Here is an 18234-nt window from a genome sequence, read left to right as displayed (position 1 = left end):
AAAGGAAAACGCAAAGGAAGAAAAAATTGCCTATAGAGCAGGTACATTAGAGTTTTGTAATGGTAAATGCAAGATTTGTTTTGCAATTCAAGTTATCATGCAGCAAGATCTGGCTGGGGGAATTGCTGAACAAATTGACTTTTGGCAATGTAATTTACATTCCAATGTGCTTATTTTTGTATCTAAGCTCCAGAAAGCTCATTTGAAGCTCTTAACATCTGCTAACTCAAATCTGAAATAGTTTTTCATTTTAAAGAGTCTCTACTTTTGGGTCAATAACATGTAGTATTCCCTCTTTTGTTTACCCATGAAATTCCTATAAAATGCAAAATATTTCTTATCACTTCTGGCTTCAATTTGATATTCAAACAAACTCACAACTTGTCTAAAATGCATCCAACCTATTTACTTGGTCCTCAAACCCACCAAAATATCTCATTACAAATCTAACACCTAACCTCCCAGACAATCTGACTTGAGTAAACTTTCCCCAGCTTCATTAAATTTATCCTGTCTCCTTCTGGAGTTGCTGCACTCTGCTGTCTCGGGTCCAGCCCTGACTTTGTCACCAAACCCACCAACAAGGGTGGGGCTGCTGTTGTCTGGCATACTGACCTCTACCTCGCAGAGGCCCGCTTCTACCTATTCCACAAACAGGACTGTCCAAGTAGGCCCATCATGTCAGCCTGTTCCTGCCCATACTCCATACTCTCTCCTCTTGTCCTGTCCCTTCACACCTACATTCCTGATTCCTCTGATGCCCTATATCATGTCAACAACTTCCAGTTCCTCAACCCTAGCCTCTCTACCATGGATGTCCAATTCCTCTGTATCTCCATTCCCCACCAGGATGGTCTGAGGGCTCACTTCCTCAAGGACCGAACAATCCCCATCCACCACCACGCCTCCATCTGGCTGAACTTGTACTTACTGAACAATTTGTCCTTTAAAATGTCTCACTTCCACCAAACCGAGGGTGTGGCTATGGAAACCAGCATGGGTCCCAGTTTTACCTGTTTGTTTATGGCGTACGTGGAACATTCCTTGTTTCAGCCCTATCCCACAGCTCTTTCTCGGTACATCAATTACTGTTTTGGTGCTGCTTCATTTTCCCGTCTGGACCTGGAAAAAGGCATCAATTTTGCTTCCAATTTTGAACTTTACATGGTCCATTTCCAACACTTCCCTTCCTTTCCTTGAGCTTTCTATCTCAATTTATAAGGATATCTGTCCACTAGTATCCATTACAAATGCACTGACTCCCACAGCTCCCTCAACTACAGCTCTTCACACATCCTATAAGGACTCCATCCCATTCTCCCAGTTGCGTTGCATCTGTTCTGAAGATGCCACTTTCCAAAACAGTGCTGCTGACAGGTCTTCATTCTTCCTTAATTGTGGTTTCCCACCCACTGTGGTTGAAGGGCTCTGAACCATGTCCGACCCATCTCCTGCACCTCTTCTCTCACCCCTTCCCTTCCCTCCCAGAACCTGGATAGAGTACTCTTTGTCCTCCCGTTTCACACCACCAGCCTCCGCACTCAAAGAATCATCCTCCGCTAACTCCAGCATGATGCCACCACCAAACACATCTTCCCCTCACTCCCCCTGACAGTATTTCACAGGATCCTCTCCCTCCAGCATATCCTGATCCACTCCTCCATCACCTCCAACACCTCACCCTCTTCCCATGGCACCTGCCCATGCAATTGCTCACCATCTTTTTTCCAAGTGTCTTCTGTCCACAACACCTTTGTCAATCTCCACCTACCACTGGCCCTCTATCCAGCCCCACTGCTCCACGTATGCCCCCCAACCAACAGTATAAATCTCCTCCTATTTCCAGGTCTCTCCAGCTTTGACATGCTAACTCCCTTCTCTCTCCACAGATGTTGACAGATTTGCTGCGATTGTCCAGTATTTCCTGTTTTTGTTTCATGAAATACGCAGACTGCCTTCTTCACAGAATAGTATCACATTCCCCACAATATTTTTGAAAAAATAACATCCAGTCTCTCAATTTGTCATAATGACAAATACAAAAATGTATTTTAGAACAAATATTTCATATGCATTATGGGTGTGCAACAATTACTCCAAACTCAAAAAACTGAATGGATTCCCAATCTTTGTAGAAGTTGATGCATGTAAAATTTCATGGAACTGATGCAAACTCTCCTCTATCTGCCCACAGCAAATTCGGATAAAAGAATGGACAATTCGCCAGCTAACCAACATTGAAGAAGCCAGGAAGCATGAGCTTGTTATAGAAGTTGACTAAATCTGCAGAAGGTGTGGATGTTTGAGGAGAAGTGGCATAAGTGGAAGAGTGTACTCTTTTGCATTTGTAGTTCATGGCCTACTCAAGAAGTAGTGTCTTCTACCTATGCTATAGCAAAGTGGTAGTTCTGTCTCTGGTGTGAACCTTCTTGGCATTATGAACTCAGGTTGGGAATGAGAGGGTGGTGGTAGGTGAAGGTGTGGAAAAGCAAATAATGGTCTTCAACTGGATTAATTTGTTGTATGGTTTAATATGTAATGTTTTGGTCAGGGACCAGGAAGAGGTGAGACATTAGGCATTAGAAATTAGTTGTGACAGAGTTTTGGAGTGAAAATATTTCCATTGTCACAGAGCATGTCAAAAGCAATAGTTATGATTTTCCTTGATTGTTAGGTAGAAACTAGAATCTTCGGCTGCCGTTCTTCCGACGGCTATTAAGTGTTGGTTGAAAAATCTCTTAAATTTGAAACCCAAATAAAAATAAGTTGGATATCTGGTAACGTAATAATGTTTCAGAATTATTAAATCCATCAAATTCTATACAAACGGCCTATTATTGTTGCAAACCTATGGACTTTTACCAATTAAATAGATGGATTACATTTTTTTCATATTTGAAAACTAGACGCATAAAGGAATGGTCATTAACAAAGATGAGGAAATAAGGACATAAATTTTCACACACGAGAGCTCTGCGCCTTAACTGAAATGATGCCAGTATCGTGAGGTCTGTATGGCATGGAAGTTGTAAGGGCAAAGGGTGGTGGCTGAGGTGTTATGGGTTGGCATGAGTCAGCATTACATTGGCAAAGGGGCTATAATGTGTTGTGCTGGGGTCATGAGTTGCCATGGGTGTGTGCAAGGGGTGAGGGCTAGTGGTCATTATCATTTTTATTACAAATGGTACTGTTTATGGAACAACTCCAGTATGTACCCAGCTCTCTTATCCACCACACACCACACCGTAAACATCCAATGACTTTGGGCAGTCTCTCCAGAGTCGGGGTTTGCGGGGTTTGGGAAAAATTTATTTAATGCATTGAAGTTTATTAAGCTTAAATGTTGGAAAAAATGCAGTACCTGTGAAAACTGTTTGTTGTAAAAATAGAGATTGGCTGCATTAAAATAAGCCAGTGAATAAGTGTGGTCTAAAGTTATAGCTTTCTGATAGTCCCTCATAGCATTGGGCAGATCTCCTGTGAACTGACTAATCACTCCACGATTTGTTAGCAGTTTTGCTGACATACTGATCTGAAAGAAAAAACAAAATATCTTCATAAAGGAATTTATTCAGCATCAAGTGTCTTTTGCATTAATAATCATCAACAGTATTAGGTATGAAGTTTGGCATAATGGGTGAGCTATATCCCCCTTTTTATGAGTGATGCAGACCAAGTGATCACAACTGACTTGTGGTCAGTACTGAGTTAGCTGTTTGAACTATCACAAGATTAATCAGTGAGTTATATCACCTACCTAGAGTGTAAAGCTGAACTGACTCAAAGTTCTGCATTCAATATGCAACCGAGGGAATAGGAATCACTGCAGCAGTGATATTTTAATTGCCCTCTTTCTACTTGGACTCGGTCCTTATTCTAAGTTTCATATAAAGTACGTAAAAACAGTCGGTTTTTTGTTAGAAAATATTTTTTGAAGCATTTGTAATTTTCAGTTTACAGTTTAACACTTTTAACACTCAAACAACCACACGGGCCGACACAGGCAAAAACACTAAAAACAACATCCCCAACTACCCCTGCCCTATTTCCTAATTACCCGTGTACTAAGTTCCCTGTACTTGTCTTGCACTACCATGCCCCCCCCCCCCCCCCCCCCCCCCCCCCACCCAACCTTACTGCAGAGGTACAATTTTCCTTGAATAAGTCGATGAACAGTTGCCACCTCTGGGCGAACCCCTGAATTGATCCTCTCAAAGCAAACTTAATCTTTTCCAGCCTAACGTGCTCCTGACTTTGGGGGTTGCAAGTCTCTCAATCCCAGCAAAATCCATCTCCGGGCCACCAGGGAGGAAAAGGCCAGAACATCGGCCTCCAGGAAATTGCCTTCTGAGGCAGAGTTCCAGAATGCCAACTCATCTGTCCTAAAAGGATAACCCTTAATTTGAAAATAGTGCCCCCTAGTTCTAGACTCATCCACAAGGAGAAACGTCCTTTCCATGTCCACCTTGTCAGGACTGTTTTCAACCTCCCAATTGCCTCACCACTTGCTTTCTGTCGATGTTGTCGACCTTTTCTAAAGCAGGATAGCAAATCCTATAGAAAGGTGCCCATGCTAAGGTGAAGTTCCGCACTGATCACTCTGGATTAGCCACATCTAAACTCGTCACATGACCGCTGACCAAGCAGAATTAGACCTCATGAGCACTAAATCATGGAAGCACTGGGAAAGCCATCATTTGACATTGAGCTCTCCCTGTGAAAGGATGGCAAACCTGCAAGAATGGCTAAACCTGTGAGAAAGAAATGTTGTCGAGGGATAACAAGAGGAAAACCTTGATGTGAAAGGAGTGGGAGATTCCACCATCATGTTTATGAAATATAAGGTGAACATCTTTGAAAGGTTTGACAAACAGGCATTCTTTCCAGCCTGGATGAAAACAGCTACCTGTCCCGAGCTTATGTTCCCAATGCCAGTCCAATCCGTACATGTGGAACAATTTTGGGAGTAGATAAAGGTGAATCCTGGAATTATGGTCTTCACGACCAGAACCCTTTCATACCCACATGGATGGGGAGGAACATATAATGCGTAAACACATGGACCACTTGAGGAGTAGAGCTGCTCCAGCGGTCAGTGTTGCCATCAAGAAATGTCTTGAACCTGTAAACGTCCAAATATCTGATCTGTTATAGACAAAACTCAAGTTTCCATGGCAGCAGTAGTGATGAACTGCCTGTACCATTAATGCAGTTCTTGTTGTTGATCCTGTGGAAGCATCTCAGACTATGCAATTGTGCCACTCGAAAAGAAACAGAAAACCCTTCAAAGACAATGTATATAATGTTTAGTTAGAATTTAGGACTGAATAAATCAGCTATTGAAAATTGTATAAAGGAGTTAAGGGGGAGGGATGTGGTGATTGTCTCTTTTAACGGCAACTCGAGGAAGGGTCACCTGGCCTGGGTGAACAATCCGGATGAGTGTGGAATCACCCCAGGAGGAGGCATTCTCTTGGGACAGAGGGATCCAGAACTGGCTGCAGACATGTGGCTAGTCTTGTCGATCCTTATCAATAAAGTCGCAGTGCATCATTACAACATATTGTAAAAAAATAAGTTTACTTCTTCTAGCACCCAGTTCCCGAAGCAATCTTTCACTGAGTAGCTGACCTGATTTTTTTTTTTTGTCCTGTCCTAATACATACCTGGTGCAGTAGGATACCTGGATAGTTCAGGTCGTTGCGCTGCCTGATAGTTGTGGATTTGGATTTGATTTGATTTATTGCCATGTGTAATGAGGCACAGTAAAAAGTATTGCTATGCGTACAGTCCAGACAGATCGTTACATTCATGAAAAAACATAGGACATGTATGTATAATGTGTATAAATGTGTAGCACAGTAGCATAGTGGTTAGCACAAATGCTTCACAGCTCTAGGGCCCCAGGTTCGATTCCCGGCTTGGGTCACTGTCTGTGCGGAGTCTGCACATTCTCCCCGTGTGTGCGTGGGATTCCTCCAGGTGCTCCGGTTTCCTCCCACAGTCCAAAGATGTGCATGTTAGGTGGATTGGCCATGCTAAATTGCCCTTAGTGTCCAAAATTGCCCTTAGTGTTGGGTGGGGTTACTGGGTTATGGGGATAGGGTGGAGGTGTGGGCTTGGGTAGGGTGCTCTTTCAAAGAGCTGGTGCAGACTCGATGGGCCGAATGGCCTCCTTCTGCACTGTAAATTCTAGTGTGTGCGTGCGTGCGTACGTGTGCGTACGTGTGCGTGTACGTGTGTGATCAATGTAAATACATCGACACAGACATTTTGTGAAGCATATGGAGTGCAGTAGTACTCCGTAGAAAAGATGCGTGAAGAGATTAATTCAGTCAATGAGAGGGTCATTCAGGAGTCTGGTAACATCGAGCAGAAGCTGTTTTTGAACCGGTTAGTGCGTGTTCTCAGACCTTTGTATCTACTGCCCGAGTGGTTGGAAGAGAGAATAACTCGGGTAGGAAGGGTCTTTGATTATGCTGCACACGGATTTGTGTGATGAACTGGGCTGTGTTCACGACTCTCTGTAGTTTCTTGTGGTTTTGGGCCGAGCAGATGACATACCAGGCAGTGATGCAGCCAGGTAGGTTTCTTTCTATGGTGCATCTGTAAAAATTGTTAAGAGTCAAGACATGTCGAATTTCCTGAGGAAGTAAAGTATAGGTGCTGTTGTGCTTTCTTGTTGTAGCATCGACATGGGTGATCCAGGACAGCTAGATGATGTGCACACCTCGGAATTTGTAGCTGTCAACCATCTCCACCTCGGCACCATTGATGCAGACAGGGGTGTGCATGATACTTCACTACCTGAAGTGAATGACCAGCTCCTTAGTTTTGCTGATGTTGTGGAAGAGATGAAATGAAAATGAAAATCGCTTATTGTCACGAGCAGGCTTCAATGAAGTTACTGTGAAAAGCCCCTAGTCGCCACATTCCGGCGCCTGTCCGGGGAGGCTGGTACGGGAATCGAACCGTGCTGCTGGCCTGCTTGGTCTGCTTTAAAAGCCAGCGATTTAGCCTTGTGAGCTAAACCAGCCCCTGATTATTGTCATTATGTGAATTGCAGTGGATCAAGGCATTCTGGGAGTATGGAGTTGATGTGTCTCATGACCAACTTCTCGTGGCACTTCATAATGATAGATGTCAAGGCCACTGGATGGCAGTCATTGAGGCACGTTGCCTGGTTCTTCTTTGGCACCAGTATGATGATGGTCTTGGTGTCCATGTGGAGTTTGCACATTCTCCCTGTGTCTGCGTGGGTTTTGCCCCCACAACCCAAAGATGTGCAGGGTAGGTGGATGGGCGATGCCAAATTGCCCCTTAATTGGGGAAAAAAAATAATTGGGTACTCTGAATTTATAAAAAAAAATGATGGTGTTCTGGAAGCAGTGGGAAACTCGAAACGGAGTAGGGAGAGGTTGAAGATGTCCATGAACACACCTGCCAGTTGGTCCACACAAGATCTGAGTGCATGACCAGGACCTCTGTCAGGATCCGTTGCTTTCCAAGGGTTCACTTTCAAGAAGGCCGATCTGACTTCGGAAGCTGTGACAGTAGGTATGGGTGTGTCCAAGGCTGCTGGGGCAGTTGACAATGATTTGATGGTTATGCACTGAGTTCATCTGGGAGGGGTGCACAGCAGCCAGAGATTCTACTCCGCTTTGCTTTGAACCAATCACATTGTGATCAGTAAGTAGTGCATTGGCCATTTCATTTTCAGTCAAAATTGTTAATTAGTCCCACTGTCTGATATTGTAGTTGAAGGATCAGGTTTTTGGGGGCCTAAATTGGGCCAGCACTGAGAATTTGCCAATTCTCATTTCAATTTCCTGGCATCGCACGGGCATGAGATCAATGGTTATTTTGAAGTCAACCTGAAAATAAAAGAAGTTGCAGTTGGAAATTGATGCTGTGGCCTCTGAAATTGAGGCCACGAGATGGGTATCAGTGGCACAGGAAGGGCAGAGGTGGGTATCAGGAGGCCATTGGAGAGGAACAAGGGGCACAAAGGAGTAAGAGGCTCTATCTTAATTATTGGTTTTCAGTCATTCCCAGATATCTCCTCTGCCTGTAAATACTGTGTGAAAGAAGACTGCGACTCTAGGCAAATGGTCACAAACATCTATGCTGATATCAGTGCAGACCTCTATATGGCATCTCACAGGAGGCCACACGCTAGCGCATCATGCGTTTGACAGATGCCCTCTTCACCAAGGCTGGAAAATGCAGACTCCCAACCAATGGGGCATTGCAGACTCTGGGTCCAGTGCAAGAACCAGTCAGGTGTTGCCTGCCATGCACTCTTGCAAGTGTCTTAGTCATAGTAGTCTGCTGCACCCTCTCTGGGCCTACTCCTCTAGCAAGGTGTGGACCTTGAGGATGCTGAGGTCATGAAAGTGGCTCATCAGGTAACAGAGGTGTTATAACCTGCAAGCTTATCATTGGCTGGGGACTAATGACAATCCCACAATCCTGTGGGAGTATGAGCTTCCCCAATCAGGGGGACGGAGAAATCATTAGCAGACTCCCTGCAGAAATAGAGCTTCTTTGTATCCTGAAAACTCGTGCTGGATTCTTCGTGGCTCTCGCAAAACTGGCGATGAGGGTTAAAGTGAATAGCTGTCTACACTGCTGAAGCCACCTCCCTGGATTTTTGTTGGATACAGGTTGGAAGTTGTTTTCTATTACACCATGCCTCTATGGAAGTTTAGATGTTTTTGATGCTGCGCTGGAAAGCTGGAACCAGTACGCACAACGGATGCGTTACTATTTCCGGGCAAACAGCATCACTGTAAACAAGCGCCAGGTGGTCATATTGCTCACCGCCTGCGGCCCGCATACGTTTGGGGTGATTAGGAGTCTTATGTACCCAGCTGCGCTGGACACCAAAACGTTTGATGAACTTGTGAACTTAGTGGGGTAACATTTTAACCCAACCCCATCCACGATAGTCCAACGTTACCGGTTTAATAGCGCTGAGAGGACCCCAGGAGAATCCCTTGCTGACTTTCTATCCAGGCTACGCAGGATTGCGGAGTACTGTGACTATGGTGTGACCTTGTCAGAAATGTTACCCGACCGTTTGGTTTGCGGTATTAACAATGCGGCCACCCAGAGAAAGTTGTTAGCTGAGCCAACATTGACTTTTCAGCAGGCCATTCAAATAGTATTGTCCTGAGAGAGCGCAGAACGGGGAGTGCAGGAGCTACAGGGAATGGAGGTGCATGCCTTGGGGTGCAACCCCTTCCGTCCGAAAGCATCCCCCCCGCACCCCTGTGGTACCTTGGGTGAGGCGACGTCCGGATCGACGCCAGTGGCTGTCAGACATTCCTCCCCGAAGGGAGCCTTCTCCAGAACCAATGGATGAGGAGCCATGTCTGTGTCAGACTTGTAGGCGCCGACCCCGTTGCGGACGCCGGTCCTGGGGACGCCAGAGGCGCCGTCGTTCCGACCAAAACTGGGGCCAGCCCAGGGGCCATACCTTTCATTTGGATGAACCTGCGGCGACTACTCCCGAGGACGTTGAGACAGAGGATGACTGCCTGCAGCTGAATTGTGTGGCAGCTCCCCATGTGGCCCCCATTAAAGTGACAGTACGGGTCAATGGTCACCTACTTGAGATGGAGTTGGACACTGGTGCAGCGATCTCCGTGATCACCCAGAGGACATTCGACCGCATCAAGCAGGGTATACAGACCCTTACATTAACTGACACACAGGCCAGGTTGGCCACCTATACGGGGGAACCATTGGACATTGCAGGAACTACGATGACCCCTGTTGTTTATGGACACCAGGAGGGACATTTCCCACTTATCGTGGGCCATGGGCCCAGCCTGTTGGGTCGGGACTGGTTGCGCCATTTGCGGTTGCAGTGGCAGCACATCATCAACAGTTTCTGGAGGGTTGACTGGTGCTAGGACGATACCCAGATGTATTCCAGCCCGGTTTGGGGAAAACAAAAGGGGCTGTAGCCCGTATCCAAGTTGAACCAGGAGTCCGGTGTCTTACGCCTTGCTCGAGAAGGTAGAAGGGGAGCTCACTCGTTTGGAGACTTTGGGTATCATCAGGCCCATCCTTTTCGCTGACTGGGCAGCACCAGTTGTACCTGTAATGAAGCCAGATGCCACAGTTCGCTTGTGTGGCGACTATAAACTTACAGTGAATACGGCTTCCCGACTCGACCGATACCCAATGCCTCGCATAGAGGACCTTTACGCGAAGCTTGCAGGCGGACTCTCGTTCACAAAATTAGATATGAGCCACGCCTACCTAAAGTTGGAGCTGGACCCTGCCTCCCGGCCATATGTAACGATTATTACACACCGGGGCCTGTATGAATATACACGTTTGCCTTTTGGAGTATCCTCTGCCTGCGTTATTTTTCAACGCGTTATGGAGGGCATTTTGAGAGGTTTACCGCATGTTGCTGTTTACTTGGATGACCTTTTGATCACAGGGACGTCGGAGCAGGAACATTTAGAAAATTTGGAGGCTGTCCTTGGACACTTTTCGGAGGCTGGAGTCCGTTTACGTCGCACAAAGTGCGTTTTTCAGGCGAAGGAAGTAGTCTACCTGCGTTATAGGGTGGAACGCGAAGGTTTACACCCCATCGCAGAGCAGGTGCGCGCAATTCAACAGGCCCCCGCCCCGACTGACACTTTGCGTCTTCGTTCGTTTCTCGGCCTCGTAAACTATTACGGAAAGTTCCTCCCCAATCTGGCAACTACGCCGGCCCCGTTGCACCTTCTGCTAAAGAAGAATCACACCTGGGTTTGGGGTCAGCCGCAAGAAACCGCTTTCCGGCGGGTAAAACAACAATTGTCGTCTTCTGGGTTACTAACCCACTATGATCCTGGAAAGCCTTTGCTCATCACATGTGATGCATCCCCGTATGGTATTGGGGCCGTTCTGTCCCACAAGATGGAGAACGGGGCTGAGTGGCCGACAGCTTTCGCCTCCCGCACATTGAATGCGGGAAAAAAAGGACGCGCAGATCGAGAAGGAGGGCCTGGCAGTGGTCTTTGCGGTGAAACGTTTCCACCAGTACGTATACAGCCGCCACTTCACTATCGTAACTGATCATAAGCCTCTGCTGGAACTTTTCAGAGAGGATAAGCCAATACCGCCCATTGCTTCAGTACGGACCCAGCGCTGGGCTTTGTTGCTCGCTGCATTCGAGTATTCTCTGGAACACAAACCGGGAACCCAGATAGGAAATGCCAATGCACTGAGCCGATTGCCTTTATCGACCGGCCCCATGTCAACCCCCACGACCGGTGAGGTGGTTGCAACCCTAAATTTTATGGACACCTTGCCTGTCACGGCATCACAGATCTGTGAGTGGACCCAGACGGAGTCAGTCCTGTCAAAGGTTCGGCACATAGTCCTGTATGGAGGGCAGCATAGACAGCTCCCAGGCGAGTTGCGGGCATTTTCCTCCAAGCTGTCCGAATTCAGCGTGGAAGACGGCATCCTTTTGCGGGGGACGCGTGTGATTGTCCCGGAAAAAGGACAGGAGCTGATACTGAGAGACTTGCACAATGGGCAGCCAGGTGTGACCAAAATGAAAATGTTGGCCCGGATGTATATCTGGTGGCCAGGCCTCGACACCGACATTGAGAAGGTGGCCCAAAACTGCTCCGTTTGCCAGGAGCATCAGAAGCTTCCGCCGGCCGCGCCCCTACATCACTGGGAATGGCCAGGGCGGCCTTGGGCGCGCTCGCATGCGGATTTCGCCGGCCCTTTTCAAGGATCCATGTTCCTGCTATTAATCGACGCCCAGTCTAAATGGCTAGAGGTGCATAAGATGGGAGGCACAACGTCCTGCGCAACAATCGAGAAGATGCGTTTGTCTTTCAGTACGCATGGCCTCCCCGAGGTGCTGGTCACGGACAATGGCACTCTGTTCATAAGTGAGGAGTTTGCAAGGTTCATGAAGATGAACGGCATTGGCCATATCCGCACTGCCCCTTACCACCCAGCTTCAAATGGGTTGGCGGAGTGCAGACATTCAAACGAGGCCTAAAGAAGCAGTCTTCCGGGTCGATGGACACGAGACTGGCTCGGTTTTTGTTTTCATATAGGACCACGCCCCATGCGGTGACTGGGATAGCTCCCGCAGAACTCCTCATGGGCCGGAGACTTTGCACCCGTCTTAGCATGGTTTTCCCGGACATTGGCGCAAAAGTACGTCGCACACAAGAACGGCAGGGAATGGTTTTTCTCAGATTCAGCCGATTCGGCAGTTTACGCCCGGTAACCCAGTGCTCGTTCGGAATTTTGCTGGTGGTGCCCAGTGGGTCCCTGGCGTAATCTTTCGCCAAACGGGGCCCTATCTCTTACCAGGTACAAGCCCAGGGGCGTCTCCAGCGTATACATATAGACCATGTTCGGTCCAGAAGACTATCCCTGCCAAAGATTGCCCACCCCAGGAGCTCATCCCTACAGCCACAGAGACCAGACACAATGGGAAGTATTCCTCATAATCTTTCTCTGGTGCCTCACTCAAAGCCTGCGCAGGTCGTGGCAGAACCGCGTGGAGATAAAGACACCGAGATGACGGAGGCAGCAGACTCTGACTCCTAGATGGAGACACAAGACACCTCAGAGGGAGAATCCTCGGGCCGACGGGCCGTGGACGTACAACCGTTACATCGTTCATCACGGAAGCGGCGGTCTCCATCTCGTTACACGCCGCCTGATCCAGTGCCTTGTGCAAATGGTGTCCGGACTGCGGCAAAACGAGTCCGACGCTCTCCTTCGCCAGGGTCTTCGGTGGATTCCTTGGACTTTGGGGGGAGGGATGTTATAACCTGCCTGCTTACCAGTGGCTGGGGACTAATGATAATCCCACAATCCTGTGGGAGTATGAGCTTCCCCAATGAGGGGGGTGGAGAAATCATTAGCAGACTTCCTGATCTGCTGAGGGTGCCTGAATGAATCCCCCACTTCATTTAATCTGCTACCTGTCCTGCTTCCACTCGCTTTAATTGGGTTTGAAACCTGTCTCCGTTATCAATTAAAAGCTCACCCCCATGAAAATCTGATCTTCTGTCAGTTTCATAACTGAGTCATGTTTCTGACACTGAGACCCAGCTCCAATTTTCTGCCTCTTTTTTGATGGTGAAAATCCAGCCTCAAATCTTAATAGGAGCAAGAGAAATCTATCATGCCTGGTCTGCCATTCAATACCCGAACTGGCGCAGGACTGTGGCGACTCTGGGCTTTTCACAGTAACTTCATACTTGTGAAAATAACAGGTTGTTATTATTATATGATCATGGCTGATCTTGGGCATCAACTCCCATTTCCTGCCCACTCTCCCTATCGCTTGATTCAAGAGAATGTTCGTCTTAAATATATTTATTGGTGCATCCACAACCATTTAGGGTGCAGAATTCCAAAGAGTCTCCTTAAGTGAAGAGAAATTCTTTGACTCGATCCTCAAGAAATTGGCCCCTTGTTCTGAGACTCTGCCCCAGGTTTTCAATTTTCCCCAATCAGGGGAAACAACCTCTCACTATCTACCCTGTCAAGCTCCTTCATAATGTTGAATGTTAATGAGATCACCCCTCATTATCCAAAGCTCCAGAGAATATAGATCCAATTTACTCAGCCTCTCATCATAGGACATTCCTCACATCCCATTGATCAATCTGGGGAACCTTCATTGTAATGCCTCCAACACATGTGCATCCTCCCTTTAAATATGGAGACCAAAACTGCACAAAATATTCCAGGTGTGCTTGCCTGCCTGGTCTGCTTTCAAAGCCAGCGATTTAACCCTGTGCTAAACCAGCCCCTGTAGAGCCACTAGAGTCTATGCCTTGAAGTTTTCCAGTAATATTCTCAAGTATACCTGCAATGCAGCATTGATATCCTGAAATGCTCCAAAAGTATTGTTCATCTGAAGATTGACCACTGCTCGACCTTCATAAGCAACTTCAAATGTTGGATCAATATCGATTGCAATTGTAAACTGATTCCATGCTTTTTGAAATCTTCCCAGTACCTAAGGGGGAAATGTTGTGATTTTATTTAAGAGTGTCAACCAGTGTATAAAGAAAAATCATCATGTGTTTTCAATTCGTACTGTATTATAAATGCCCTACTTATAAATACATTTACAATTGAGGAATTTTAAAATTGCATTTAGTTTTAGAAATGTAGTAAGTGCCATTCCTAATTTCAGAACACCTATAAATGCAAAACCAGGAGTGGCAAAACCAGGAGTGGCTTGGAGCTGCTAACCCTCGTAGATTTTTAAATCGTAATTTAGCAAGTGAATATTATTAGTATCAACGCCATGTGGCTGTCCTCCACAGTATAGAAATGTTACATTTTTATAAATCCATAGCTTTTCTCAAAGTAATAATGATTGTGTGAAATATGTTAACATTTCCAGATCAAATTGTAGAATATAGCTCCACTTCTTCCATGGCTCCCCCACCTCATTGCCTGCTGAAACCTGCTTCTGAGCCACAATCTGTCCAAAGGTCTCTTTTTGCATTCAGCCATTTAGGGTCCACAGTCTAGAATTCCTGACTTTAAACCCTTCCTAGCTCTCTCTCTTCCTAAAACAGCCTCCTTTTAAAATTTGCCACTTTGATTAAGCCTTTGTGTACACCTCCTAATATCTCCTTCCTTGATTCAACATCTATATTTTTTATTTGTGCCTCTCCGGGGAACATTCTTTATTATAATAATCTTTATTTTCCAAGGTGTTTTGTAAATTCAAGTTGTTGTACTTTAAGAATGGAGGAAAGTAAGATTTTTTAAAAAAAACAGTGGTTACAGGCTAACGTCTGGAGAAATAATAAAATGCGAATAAATCTATCAGTGGAAAATTTTACATATGTGACGAGAGAAATCAATGGGACTAGAGTTGTTAACTTCAAAGCGGAGAAATAAGGATATTGATTTGTACCTAGAACCATAGAATTTCGACAGCACAGAAGGAGACCATTCAACCCATTGAGTCTGCACCAACCCTCTAATAAAAGAGTGGCCTACCTAGGCCCACTCATCCTCCATCCCTGCAACCCCACCTAACCTACAAATCCTTGGACACTATAGGGAAACTTAGCATGGCCAATCCACCCAACCTGCACATCTTTGGACTGTGGGAGGAAACTGGAGCACCTGGAGGAAAACCACAAAGATACTGGGAGAAAGTGCAAACTTCACATAGACAGCCTACAACCCCCAGACACTATGGGGCAACTTAGCTTGGACAATCCATGTAACCTGCACATCTTTGGACTGTGGGAGGAACCGGGTCCCTTAGTGCTGTGAGACAGCAATGCTACCACTGCCACAGAGTGAATAGCATCAAAGGGAAAGAAATAGTGGGCGAAATTCTCCCAAAACGGGAGAAATCGTCAAACTGCCGTAAAACCCGGGCGGGTTTTACGGCATCGCGCCCCTTCCCGACGGGGGACCGATTCTGGTCCCCCGTCGGGGCTAGCAGCCCGACGTCGGAGGCTCCGACAAGTCGGGCTTAACGAAAATCGTTAAGCCCGCTTGTCGGATTTAGCGCCGGCTGACACGTCATATGACGTCAGCCGCGCATGCGCAGGTGGGAAAGACTCCACCCGCGCATGCGCGGGTGACGTCATCGCGTTTGTGCGCGAAACCCGCGCATGCGCGGTCCGGGTTGCCCCTCAGCCGCCCCGCGTATTGATACTGCGGGGCGGCGGAAGGACAAATAGTGCGCGGGCATCGGGCCCGCTGCCCGCGATCGGTGGCCACCGATCGCGGGCCCATGGCACCCTTGGCACGGCCGTGGTACTGCCGTGCCAATCGGTGCCATGGTTATTTTTTTCCAGGTGGTCACGACGTTTTTACGAACGGCAGGACCAGGTGTGTTTGCCGTTCGTAAAAAGGTCGTAAAGGGCTGGGACTTCGGCCCTTCTAACAGCTGTGAATCGCTGCCGGCCGTAAAAAAACGGCGGCAGCGATTCGTGTCGGGATTTCGGCGGGGGGGGGGAGAATAGCGGGAGGGCGTCAAAAAAGTCGGGAAGGCCCTCCCGCTATTCTCCCACCCGTCGTGGGGGGGGGAGAATTTCGCCCAGTATAACTGTAGAACATTAACTAAAAAGGGAAGAGAGACAGCTAACATCAGAAATTCAGTTACAGATATAGTTTCCCAAAAGAAGCAGCCATTTTCCACCTTCTTTGAACCTGACAACTATTTCCCAGATGTGGCCAACTTAATCTGATTGTGGTAATTATTTAATGGATTAGGCTCAAATAGTGTTCCCTAATATTGGATGTTATTTGGGGAAAGAAGTGCCTCTTCTGGTGATGTAGGTTTGGGGACGAAGGGACAGTTCAATGTATCATTAGGTGTGTATTGGCATCAGTTTACTCGTGTGTCATGGTTTATTTAATTGTTCACATAATGACAGGATTGGTCCTCATTAGGTTGTACCTCGTTCCTCACATTACACCAAAAAACGCGTACAACACCACAACGAACCGGTGTTCCAAGTTACCCTTCTGGGCTTTGGGATACCCCCGCATTTACCATCAGCGTGGCTCATAACAAAGGCCTTTGTGTTCCACCCGGCTTTGCCACCACTACGAAGGGGGAGCTCTAATCACTAGAACTCAATTGAATGTCATTTTGGAGCACATATTCAATTTTCTTCCTTACTTGTGATAACTTTACTGCTGGATTTAACCTAAATGGATGTTGCTTTCCCCCATATCTACATCATGCTTAGTTTTCTCCATTCTACCTAATTTATTCTCACAAATACATTTTGTAAGGCTGCAGTAACTCTTCCCAATTTGCCTCTGTTCTTATCTGGATGATAACGTAACCTGTTGCGTTACTTTTTCATTACCCAAATGGATTTGGAGGGAAGTCACTGTCAGAATTTGACCCTTTTTCTTCTGCCTGCCTCATTACTTTCATGCGAGTCCTCATCTCCTCTATCCCAATATCTTAAGCATGTTAGATTTAGGTTTATCTGGGGTGTGTATCAAAAAATTTACTTCACTCAGTTTTCTTTCAATTTGATATGGTCCATTAAACCTAGCGTTTAGTGGTTCAGCCGACACAGGTAATAACACCAGCACTTTTCCCCCTGCTACAAAACTCTATGTGCTTTCTTGTCAGCCATTGCCTTTATTCTCTGCTGTGCTACCTTTAAATGCTTCCTTGCCACGTCAAAAGCCCCATTAATCTTTCTCTGGAATTCAATACATAGTCTGACTTTTTACTCGATTAATTTCAGTGATCTTCTAACTTCATGTCCATAGACCAATTGAAAAGGAGTAAATCTGCTAGAATGATTTTGGCGCAACTCTAATGGCAAATAATAAAAATGGAATCTTTTTGACCCAATCATGATGGTAATCTTGGCTACAAGCTTGCATAATTGTTTGATGCCACTTCTCGAATGCTCCCTGTGACTCTGGGTGATAGACTGATGATCTGTACCGTCTTATATCCATGATGTGGAGATGCCGGCGTTGGACTGGGGTGAGCACAGTAAGAAGTCTTACAACACCAGGTTAAAGTCCAACAGTGGACAGTCTGTTGGACTTTAACCTGGTGTTGTAAGACTTCTTACTGTCTTGTATCCAGACTATTCATGACTGCTATAAATAATTCTGGTGAAATTTGACCCTTGATCTGATTATATCTCTTTCAGTTCGTCATATCCATTTAAGAACTTTGCTGATTCTACCACTCTCTTAGCTGCAATGGTCTTAATGGTGTGGCTTCAAGAAATCTGGTGACTATATCCATAATAGCTAACAAGTCTTGATTTCCACTTCGCATTTCTGACAACAGTCCTACACAGTCCACTTGTAAAAGTTTCTTTGAAAGCTGGAAGAGGGATTATAGGTTATGGCTATATTGCAGCTTGTGGTTTCCCTATCACTCAATTTGTTTGACAAAATTTACCTACATCTTTATGTCGTTCTGGCCAGTAAAACTGTTTCTGTATCTTAGCTTGTGCTTTTTGGGGGGGGGGAATACAATTTCATGTATTTCTACCCATTTGCCATCGGCACTAAGGTGTGGAACACCAATTTTCTCGTTAATATGTGACGCTTTACATAATATTATTCAGGAATACACCAAGTCTCCAAATCCGAGTAAACCATTTGATAGATTTGTTTTTATTTAGAATTACTCAGCTGTAATTCTATCAATCTCTTTGAACGAAGCATATCAATTTCTTTCCCTTTGTCTGTTCCATCTTCATTCTGCTT

General features: G+C 46.2%; 1 protein-coding gene across 1 annotated transcript in view; it reads right to left on the bottom strand.

Annotated features, from left to right (window-relative positions):
- ttc6 (tetratricopeptide repeat domain 6) overlaps positions 1-18234 on the bottom strand; it is a 564332-nt gene that overhangs the window by 84150 nt on the left and 461948 nt on the right. The window contains exons 28-29 of the mRNA XM_038780915.1: positions 13862-14014; positions 3362-3532 (exon numbers count right to left, since the gene is read on the bottom strand). Of these exons, the coding sequence (XP_038636843.1) occupies positions 3362-3532; positions 13862-14014 (324 nt within the window). The remainder of the gene's footprint in view (positions 1-3361; positions 3533-13861; positions 14015-18234) is intronic.

Source organism: Scyliorhinus canicula, chromosome 2, assembly GCF_902713615.1.
Source record: "Scyliorhinus canicula chromosome 2, sScyCan1.1, whole genome shotgun sequence".
Classification (NCBI taxonomy): domain Eukaryota; kingdom Metazoa; phylum Chordata; class Chondrichthyes; order Carcharhiniformes; family Scyliorhinidae; genus Scyliorhinus; species Scyliorhinus canicula.
This window is presented reverse-complemented; position numbering and strand designations above follow the sequence as displayed.